At 58.9% G+C, this 9,870-nt stretch overlaps 2 protein-coding genes across 6 annotated transcripts; both read left to right on the top strand.

Moving 5' to 3' along the window:
* The first annotated feature begins 875 nt into the window (after window positions 1-875).
* SLC10A3 (solute carrier family 10 member 3) lies at window positions 876-4,185 on the top strand. Of its 5 annotated transcripts, XM_032265307.1 has the most exons (3): window positions 876-966; window positions 1,201-1,252; window positions 2,378-4,185. In XM_032265307.1, the coding sequence occupies exon 3, from the start codon at window positions 2,520-2,522 to the stop codon at window positions 3,951-3,953; it is 1,434 nt and encodes a 477-aa protein (XP_032121198.1). In that variant the 5' UTR covers window positions 876-966; window positions 1,201-1,252; window positions 2,378-2,519; the 3' UTR covers window positions 3,954-4,185. The 5 variants fall into 5 exon arrangements, with proteins under 5 accessions (XP_032121198.1, XP_032121199.1, XP_032121200.1 ...); XM_032265308.1 differs by lacking the exon at window positions 1,201-1,252 and having other exon boundaries at window positions 878-966; XM_032265309.1 differs by lacking the exons at window positions 876-966; window positions 1,201-1,252 and adding an exon at window positions 973-1,200.
* A 657-nt stretch (window positions 4,186-4,842) lies between these two features.
* On the top strand, window positions 4,843-7,459 carry UBL4A (ubiquitin like 4A). Its single transcript, XM_032265161.1, has 4 exons — window positions 4,843-4,956; window positions 5,153-5,258; window positions 5,502-5,707; window positions 5,801-7,459. The coding sequence occupies exons 1-4, from the start codon at window positions 4,888-4,890 to the stop codon at window positions 5,909-5,911; spliced, it is 492 nt and encodes a 163-aa protein (XP_032121052.1). The 5' UTR covers window positions 4,843-4,887; the 3' UTR covers window positions 5,912-7,459.
* The last annotated feature ends 2,411 nt before the right edge of the window (window positions 7,460-9,870 follow it).

Here is a 9,870-nt window from a genome sequence, read left to right as displayed (position 1 = left end):
ATTGTATTCTTTGGCTGGGCGAGGTAGGTCACGCCTGTAATCCCAGCACTTTGGGAAGCCAAGGCAGGTGGTTTGTTTGAGGTCAGGAGATCAAGACTAGCTGACCAACATGGTGAAACCCCGTCTCTACTAAAAATACAGAAATTAGCCGCGCAGGGTAGTGCATGACTGTAATTCCAGCTGCTCGGGAGGCTGAGGCAGGAGAATAGTGAAGGAGGGAAGGAAGGGAGGGAGGAGAAAGGAAGGAGCGCTCGCCAGGTGTAGTGCCTAGGGAGGCCGAGGTGGGCGGATCACGAGGTCAGGAGTTCGAGACCAACCTGGCCACCATGGTGAAACGCCGTCTTTCCGAAAAATACAAAAATTAGCAGGGTGTGGTGATGCGCGGCTGTAATCCGAGCTACTCCGGAGGCTGAGGCAAGAGAATAGCTGGAACCCGGGAGGCGGAGGTTGCAGTGAGCCGAGATTGCGCCACTGCACTCCAGCCTGGGTAACAGAGACTCCATCTAAGAAAAAAGAAAAGAAATAGGCGCTCGGTTAATGCTTGAACAAAAGGAGAACTCCGCACAGACCCTGGCGTCCAGGTCCGTCAAACTCAGCCCTGGGACTCCAGGGCTGGGCACCCTTGAGCGGCAACGTGGCCAGCGATAACAACAGGTTCAGATGCACTGTCAAGCGATTGGTCCAGGCAGCGCCCGGAACCGGTCAGCTGCAGGAAGCTGCCAGCCCAGCTCTCTCGCGCCGGCGCCGGCGCGTCGCTCCCAGAAAGGTCACATCCGGTCGGAGCCCAGCGAGCCGCGGGAGTCGAGCGGGACGCCGAGGGAGGGCGGGATCCTGACGCGCGGGGCGGGGCCTCGGCGGGGCGGGGTAGGGAGGGGCCTCGGCGGGGCGGGGCCCTGACGGGCCAAGCTCCCGGGCGTCTGCCAGCCAGGCCGGCGCTGCAGTTGAGCTGCGTGGTGGCTGTGGCAGGTGAGAGCCTCCGGAAGGGAGGCGGCCTCTGGCCCCGACCCCACTCCGCGATCTCTCACTCGGGCGCCCGGCCGGGCCTGTCAGGGAAGGGCCGCCACCGCCGCCGCGCGTTCACGAGGCCTGGCGCAGCCGCGGGGCCCAGGAATGGCGTAAGGGTCCCCCCAGACCTCGAGACGGCCCGAGCGGGTCGCCGGCTGTGGGACGGCGGCGTGCTCTTCCTTTCCTCCCTCCCAGGTTCGCACCCAAGCTCTGCTAGCTACCCGTCCGACTACTTCCGGACTCCCAGGTAGGGAGGAGCCCGTGTCAGCGCTGCCAGTTACCCCGAACACATGGCCGATGTGCAAAGAGCATCCATCCGGGCCGGGACTCCCTCCCCTGCCTTGTGGGTGCATCTGCTCAAACTCTGTCGGCCCCTCAAGCAGAAATGGTGTGGGATCTCAGCCAAACCCCTCTTGCAGTGACTCAAAGCCGACAGCCCTTCTGGAGGGATGGGGCATGCGGTTGGATGGCCCCTAACCTTTCCCTCCTGTACTGATTCATGCCACCGTGGTGGCTATAGTCCTGCTGCCTTCATCTTTGCCCCTCTACTTTGCTTCTCCCACCCCACTGGTTTTCCTGCCTCCCTCTTCAGAGGTAAGACGCATGGCTGGACCAAGGCCTCCAGGGTAAGTGACCCAAACTTCAAGCCAGCAGAGGCCATATGATTCTGAGCTAGGGATAGGGGAGGCTCCTAGGTATGAACTTGTGACTTAACCTAATCTCTGCTCCCTACTTCCACCTCACCCCAGGCTCAAATGACAGGAGACCAGGGCTAAAGACTGATAGGATCTACAGAGGACTGGGACAAAACAGTGCATGTTAACCTGCTGTGGCCCCTTCCTGGTTGCCCCAGTTCTAGCAGGCGATGTGACACTACGGTGGTCACTGTCCACATTGAGAAGTTGAGGGAGGTGCTGCTGGTCCCTAGAAACACTCATAGCTCCACTGGGAGTTTGAGGCTCTGGTAGGGGTGCATGTGGGCACAGGGAGGAGCCCTGGATGTAACACAGTGGCTCTGTGAGCTCACATTCTGGGACCAGTGGGAGCACTGACAAAAGGAGGAGAAACACCCCATTAGACATGTGGCTCTGACCCACTCCTGCTGCCCCTTCTGTTAACTTCCCTGGGGAGGGAGGACCCGTCCCCAGCAGAACCCTCATCGAGGCACTGCAGGGGCAGGTAGAGTGGTCCAGGGAGCCACAGCCGAATGGCACTCAAGGGCCAACCCTAGGCATTGCCTCTTCATTCCTGAGCGTGGGGCAAGGGTCCCTGCTGAGTTTTACTCTTAGCGTGGGCTTCCAGATCCCCATGCTTCTGGGTTCTTGACTGCGTGCCCTCACCAGCCACCTCTCTGTGTCCCTTACCTCCTCAGGGAGAACCCTGCCATCAAGGAAGGCAGCACGGGACCAGGACCCACCCATGAACCCTTCTCAGGACAACCTAACAGCACCAGTGGGGATGCTCTCCTAAGCCACAGAGAACCTGGGCAGGCCATCCGTCCTCCAGGAAGAGCCATGGTGTTAATGCAGGGCAGGGAGAGCTCTCAGCAGTGGCCTGGTCTGGGAGGCAGGGGTGGTGGCACAGGTCCCGCAGACATGCTCAGAGCTGCCCTGCTGCTCATCAGCCTGCCATGGGGGGCCCGAGGGACAGCCAGCACCAGCCTCAGCACCACTGTGGGCCACACTGTGCCATTGACTGGGGGCCGCTACTTGAGCATCGGAGATGGCTCTGTGATGGAGTTTGAATTTCCTGAGGAGAGTGAGGGCATCATCGTGATCTCTAGCCAGTACCCAGGCCACGCCAATGGGACAGGACCCAGCCCCACCCTGAGGGTCACATCCCTGGATACAGAGGTGCTGACCATCAAGAACGTGAGTGCCATAACCTGGGGAGGTGGGGGCGGCTTTGTGGTGAGCATCCACTCCGGCCTGGCTGGGCTGGCCCCACTCCACATCCAGCTTGTGGTCGCCCATGAGGCCCCGCCCACAGTGATCGAGGAGCGGAGAGATTTCTGCATCAAGGTCTCACCTGCTGAAGACACCCCTGCTGCCCTCAGTGCCAACCTGGCCCACTTCTCGGAAAACCCAATACTCTACCTGCTCCTGCCTCTTATCTTTGTCAATAAGTGTTCGTTTGGGTGCAAAGTGGAACTTGAGGTTCTGAAGGGGCTCATGCAGAGCCCCCAGCCCATGCTGCTGGGCCTCCTGGGCCAGTTTCTGGTCATGCCCTTATATGCTTTCCTCATGGCCAAGGTCTTCATGCTGCCCAAGGCCCTCGCTCTGGGCCTCATCATCACCTGCTCGTCGCCTGGCGGCGGGGGGAGCTACCTCTTCAGCCTCCTTCTTGGAGGGGATGTCACCCTGGCCATCTCCATGACTTTCATCTCCACAGTGGCTGCCACTGGTTTCTTGCCACTGTCTTCAGCCATCTACAGCCGCCTGCTCAGTGTCCATGAAACACTCCACGTGCCCATCTCCAAGATCCTGGGGACCCTGCTGTTCATTGCCATCCCCATAGCAGTGGGCGTGCTCATCAAGTCCAAGCTCCCCAAGTTCTCCCAGCTGCTGCTGCAGGTCATCAAGCCCTTCAGTTTTGTGCTCCTCCTGGGTGGCCTCTTCCTGGCCTATCGCATGGGGGTCTTCATCCTGGCAGGCGTCAGGCTACCCATTGTGCTTGTGGGTATCACGGTGCCCCTGGTTGGCCTGTTGGTGGGCTACTGCTTGGCCACGTGTCTGAGGCTGCCAGTTGCCCAGCGGCGGACAGTCAGCATTGAGGTAGGGGTGCAGAACAGCCTGCTGGCCTTGGCCATGCTACAGCTATCCCTCCGCCGCCTTCAGGCTGACTATGCCTCCCAGGCCCCCTTCATTGTGGCACTGAGCGGCACCTCCGAGATGCTGGCCTTGGTCATCGGCCACTTCATCTACAGCAGCCTGTTCCCAGTTCCCTGAGGCCTCTGGGTCAAGCTTTCGTCAGCCCCAGCCCCCACACTCCACCTACTGTCCCCAGAGTTCTTGTGTACCAAAGGCCTTTAGTTCTCACGCTCTATGCACTCAGAAAAATCCAGGCTTATTTTTTTTACTGATTTTTTTATTCTCCAGCTTTCAGTGCCAAGGAGGCCATGCTGAGTTAGGTAGGTGGGCACTGCCCAGAAAATATATTTCAATAAAAGACAAAGGCAAGCTTGGGTCCCTTCCAATCTTTGCCGTTTGGTGCCTAGGCTTGGGGGTAGAGTGTGCTGGGTAGGTGTGGACCAGGGTGTAGGACCAGCTTGGGTGACACGGTGACCCCTGCACAGGCTTTCTCTATCAGCCCTCCCCGGGCGTATCCACACTCTGGGAGAGGTGGAGGATGAGAGTAGAGGCCTGGCTCCCCTGCCCGCTCTCAAGATCGGTGGGGTGTTTTGCAGCCAGACCAGAAAGGAGGAGGCAGAAACCCAGGGGGCAGGGGGTGGGGGCGGGCCGTCTGTGGGTTTGCAGGGCCCGGCTCCGCCAGCAGTCACGACACGTGGGGTGGTCCAGGCCATCCGCGGGGGTGAGCGTACCTCCTGGCCCTTCCTTCTCCATGCCCCAGCTCCTAGATGACGCCAACCTGGCCCGACTGGTTCTAGCTCCCAGATCCCCCGCACTGTGGCTTTGGGAAGGGTCCGCCGGCTAGGGCAGTCGCTGCGCGTTTGCGAGGCGGGACCCCAGGGGGACTCCTCCTCCCGGGGCGCAATTGGGCCGGGGGGCATGGATGGGGCCTGAACGGGGCAGGAGGGCGGGGCCGGGAAGCGCGGGCGGCGGGCGCGCCCCTCTCGCTGCTTCCGGCGGCGGCGGGCGGATCCGGCGCGCGCCCGGGGCGGCGGCGCGCGGCGCGGGGTGGTTGCGCTGCGCGCCCGCCCGAATGGACGCCGCCGCGGCCGCCATGCAGCTGACGGTGAAGGCGCTGCAGGGCCGCGAGTGCAGCCTGCAGGTAGGGTCCCCGGGCCGGGCCGCCGGGCCCGTCAGTCGCCAGCTCTGGCAGGAGGACCGGCAGGGCCGAGGGCGGGCACGGGGCGGCCGGGCCGGGGGCTGGTAGCCGAGAGAGCTGCCCTAGGTAGCGGACGCGTGGGCTTCGTCGCCCGAGGGCCGCGGGCTCAACCCCTGCCTCCCACCCTCGGCGCGGCCAGGTGCCGGAGGACGAGCTGGTGTCCACGCTGAAGCAGCTGGTCTCAGAGAAGCTGAACGTCCCCGTGCGCCAGCAGCGGCTGCTCTTCAAGGGCAAGGCCCTGGCAGGTACCCAGGGAGAGGAGACACCCAGGGAGCCCCGCAGGAAGCGGGGCTGGGGTGCTCCGGCCGCCTCGGCAGCCGTGTGACGGGTCGGGGTGCCGGCGCCCAGCGCCACTTGACCGCAGGGGAGGCGACCGCATGCTGCACAGCCGAATGCCGCATCGCTCCGCTCCCGCCGCCCGAGGCGGCCTCACGTCCTGGGCCACCCCCACGGCGGCAGGGAGGAACTCATCGAGCTGTCTTTGGCAGATGGGAAACGACTCTCGGATTATAGCATCGGGCCCAACTCCAAGCTCAACCTAGTGGTCAAACCCCTGGAGAAGGTGCTACTAGAAGGCACTGGCCGGAGACTGGCCGACTCCCCACCCCCACATGTCTGGCAGCTGATCTCCAAAGTCTTGGCCCGTCACTTCAGCGCGGCAGATGCCAGCAGGGTCCTGGAACAGCTACAAAGGGTGAGAAGGGCAACCCTGGACATCCTCTCCAGGCCCAGCTGCTCCCAGCCCCCTACTGCCAGCCGCTGAATCTTCCTGCCTTTCTCTCCCCAGGATTACGAGAGGTCCCTGAGCCGCCTGACGCTGGACGACATCGAACGGTTGGCCAGCCGCTTCCTGCACCCAGAAGTGACTGAGACGATGGAGAAGGGTTTCTCCAAATAGCATTCTCAGAGTATGGGGAGGTGCCCAACGCCAGGCCGCGGCTGAACGTCACACAACGTGTGTTCTCCTGCTGTAGTTGGGCTCATAATGATAGCTGCCAGGTACCTGGCTCTGGCTGGGTGCTAGGCACCACTCACAGCCTGACCTGGGTTTGCTTCCACACCCTTGGAAGAGGTGAGCCAGCACAGCGGAGGTGATGCAGTGGCAGAGCCCCAGTTGGAGTCCAGCAGCTTCTGAAAGTGCCTTGATGTGACAAGGAGGAAGGGGCTGCTTGGAGAGCTGAGCTCTCGTGTCATATTTAGCCCACTGAGAATATACACTCAAGCAACTCCCTCCCAAGCCTGAAAGGGGAAGCAGCTGTCACCTGACCTCCGGCGGGTCCAGCATAACCCTCAGCTCACCGCTGCAGGAGGCCAAGTTGCAGCCAGCCCTGGCTCCCCCAGCTGCTACAGCCAGTGTGCGTTCTACAAATGGAAAAGCAGGTTGGGGTCAGGGAGTGAGAAAGTCACCCCAGTTCTGTGATGTGACTTCGGGCAAGTCTCAGTGCCACTTTGCTCCCCAGCCACAGACTCTATACAGTGAGGGCCGCCACTTCCCGATCTGAGTCAGTGTCTGCTGCCCTTACCCCAGCTCGGGGTGGGGAGTGTTAACAGTGCTCTTCTCCCTTCTGTTCAGTAAACAAACTGAAGCCAAAAGCAAAGCATGGCCAAGTGTGACCTAGAGATGGGTGGCCTGGCCTTTGGTGACACAGCTCTTCTCTGGGGCACCCTGTCTGCTTGTCTCCTCCTCCAGGAAGCATTAGGGCTGATGCGTGACTCAGCAAGGCAGTGTCAGAGCTGGGACTGGTGGAGGCGTTCATCCTCATCCCCAGCACTTGCCTCCGTGTGGAAGGCGAACACATCCCGGCCACCTGTGTGCAGGGGCTCACTTCGTATGCTCCTTGTTGCCTGAGAGGAAACCTTGGGGTGCCAAGGCAGGGGCAGAAGCATGGGCTGGGTTCCAGTTCCTCCTCCACCCTGCCCTGCGCGTGGGCACTAGAGGACATCGAAGTGCCTGCTCCTTGGAGGAGGCCCCCTGGTATGGTAGAGGCTGGAAGGAAGCCACAGGCAGGAAGGCACCACTCCTGCCCCTCCACCCTCGCCAAGGGAGCAGCTCAGCATGGTCAGGACTGCACGTGCCGGAGACCCTCCTGCCTGGGCCTTGTGGGCCAAATACTGGGTCCCTGGGCTACAAATATGGACAGAGGCCCAACAGGTGAAGGCATTGAAGAGCACACAAAAGCCCCTGGCCACCCACGAGAGCTGGAAAGCCATGTGGCTTCAAAGCCATATATGGAGGGACACACTTGTGAGCATGTGTGGCCTGCAGCTCAGGTGATACATTTACCAGGGTTCTTGTTTGGTGCCAGGAAATTAATTTTGGAAAGTGAAATAACATTAAAGGTGAATGTGAAACTTCTACTTTGATCCAAAGGAGCTATATTAGCTAGGCTGCTTATGGTATCCAATAATTGGTTTAAAAATAAAGGCAATTTGTTGAATCAGTAAAGGAAATTTCTTGGCTTATGAAAGAAAAAGTCCAGTGGTGTTGGCATTGGCAGCAGGTGAGCAGTTTCACCCAGTATCTTTCTGCCTCCCTCTGCGTTCGTATCTGCTTCATCCCAGGCCATCACCTCCAAGGATGAAAAGATGGCTGCCTGCAGCTTGCACGGAGTCCCTCCCTCCCTGCCAGAAAAGCGCCTTCTCTGTGTAGCACAGCTGCTGTCTCAGATGCCCCAGCAAATAAACACTCTTCTCATTGGTCACAACTGGACTGTGTGTCCAATCATTTTGGCTAGGGTAGGGGGTAATTCTCCGTCAGGGCTGTCTCCCTGAGCTAGGCACGGGGCCACTTCACTGGACACACATGGGCTGTGCAAGAGACAGAAGGCTCTGGGGGAGGGCTGGATGAATGGATGTCCTCAATGGTGGCTGCAAATGGCAGCAGTCTACTACAGAGGCCATGCATGTGTCAGAAAGATCAGGGTCACCTTGGAGGTAGTGGAGGAGAGGGCTGGAGGCATCAAAATCACAGAGGAAGCATCAGGGAGGGCACAAGAGGGAGGAAACATTGCAGGGATGGGAGATGGGAAGTGGGGGGACCATTAGAGGACACTGTGGAGACTGCATGAAGATGGAGCAGCCACAGGCTCCAGCCCCCAAATGCTGAGATCCTTTAACAGGAGTCAGAATGTTTACTGCAGGTGCTGCACCCCTCTGAGCCAATTGTCTACTCTGAGAGGTGGTGCTGGGTCATCCACTACCCCTTGTCCCTCAAGGAGGGGCCTCGGGACAGTTCCTGACCCCTGCAGCCATGGTGTGTGTGTGACTATGATGACATCAGGAGATGGCAGCATGAGTGAAGGGCCCACGGCAGGAAGAGCAGCCTCAGAGGACAGCAGCATTTGCCTTGGGGTGGGGAGGCTCCCTAGAAATAGATTAACTGTACCCACAGTTTGCTAGCACCTTGCAGGTGTCCCATGTGGGCCTCGCCAGCTCTAATAGATCTGCTGGGGCCTGGTACTCCCAGGAGTAGATGTGGCAGGCAGCTGTGACCAGCCTTGAGCCTCCCAGCCCTGAAACGCCTTCAGGAGAGACGAGACACCCAGCAACTGCCCTGTCCTCCTCCAGCGCACACCCCTTGGGGCCCCACTGAATGACTGGCAGGCCACTCCTCACCCTCTTTCACCCTTGCTCTCCTGCTGTTTCCACTGCTTGCTCATTCTCAGGCTCTCCTGCTGGTTCTTCACACACACCCCAACCCTCAATGTTGCAGCCCCAGGGCTCTGTCCCTGAAGCCCTTCTTTTCCCTCTCTGTATCACTCCTTGGGGGAGCTCATCCAACTTAAGTTTCTATTTCTGCGCTTCACTCCCACGTCTATGTCTCATCCCAGCCCTCTTTCCTGAGCTCCAGCCCATGTCGCCCAGACAGCGCCTGCTTTGCTGCAGACAGCCTGCTCATCACTGAGTGCCCACTGTGTCCCAAGTGCTGGCAACCCTGAGACTGGAAGACACAGTCCCTTCCCTCTTGGCACTCATGCCCAGCACTCCTCAGCACACACATTTTCTCCATGCCCACCTGACTGAAGGGCAATGCCACTCAGCCAGGCTTCTGAGGGAGCAGGAGGCCATCTTCGCCTCTCCCAACTCCATTCTCCACGGGCAATCAGGCAAGAATATTTTTGGAAGCATCCAGGGCAGTTGATACTGTATCCTTTCCTCCTTTGACCATACTCGCCCCCAGGCACTGCATCAGGAGGCAGGCAGAGTCAGGCTGCCCCAGTGTTGGGGACACTCAGTTTTGTCACATAATCCAGGTGGCAGCTGCCAGATCTCTCCCCTGTAAAGATGCAGTTTCCCTTCCTGATTCACGGGTAATTTGGGGTAATATTTGGAGACTCTGTGAATATCCTGTCCCCAACAACCTTTCATTTAATGGTTTTGCCATACAGTGATAATCCTTGCCTGAATCAATGTGTTGTGTGTGTGTTTTGTTTTGTTTTTTTTGAGACAGAGTCTCACTCTGTCACCAAGGCTGGAGTGCAATGGTGTGGTCTCAGCTCACTGCGACCTCTGCCTCCCTGGTTCAAGAGATTCTCCCGCCTCAGCCTCCTGAGTAGCTGGGACTACAGGCATGTGCTACCATACCCAGCTAATTTTTTTTGTATTTTTAGTAAAGACAGGGTTTCACTATGTTAGCCAGACTGTTCTCAAACTCCTGACCTCGAGATCCACCCACCTCGGCCTCCCAAAGTGCTGGGATTACAGGCATGAGCCACACTGCCTGGCCATCCTGAATCAATTATTAAGTTAATAACAAATTATTACATTGGTGGTTGCAAAAATGGTAATTTTCTGATACTTTTTTCTACACCTATTACTTGCCATTTCTCTATAAAAAACCTTTCCTTTTTCTCTTTT

The sequence above is a fragment of the Sapajus apella genome, unplaced genomic scaffold, assembly GCF_009761245.1.
Source record: "Sapajus apella isolate SASKATOON/1434 unplaced genomic scaffold, GSC_monkey_1.0 scaffold149, whole genome shotgun sequence".
NCBI lineage: Eukaryota > Metazoa > Chordata > Mammalia > Primates > Cebidae > Sapajus > Sapajus apella.
The sequence above is the reverse complement of the archived record's forward strand: the minus strand, read 5'-3'. Positions and strand labels throughout refer to the sequence as shown.

Bases quoted from the DNA above. Each gene is read 5' to 3' on its own strand.
- SLC10A3 (XM_032265305.1), top strand. From the start codon at position 1,296: ATGGCCGATGTGCAAAGAGCATCCATCCGGGCCGGGACTCCCTCCCCT. The intron at 1,349-2,377 runs GTGGGTGCATCT...TTACCTCCTCAG, and splicing joins GGGACTCCCTCCCCTGCCTT to GGAGAACCCTGCCATCAAGG.
- UBL4A (XM_032265161.1), top strand. From the start codon at position 4,888: ATGGACGCCGCCGCGGCCGCCATGCAGCTGACGGTGAAGGCGCTGCAG. The intron at 4,957-5,152 runs GTAGGGTCCCCG...CGGCGCGGCCAG, and splicing joins GCCGCGAGTGCAGCCTGCAG to GTGCCGGAGGACGAGCTGGT. The intron at 5,708-5,800 runs GTGAGAAGGGCA...TTCTCTCCCCAG, and splicing joins TCCTGGAACAGCTACAAAGG to GATTACGAGAGGTCCCTGAG.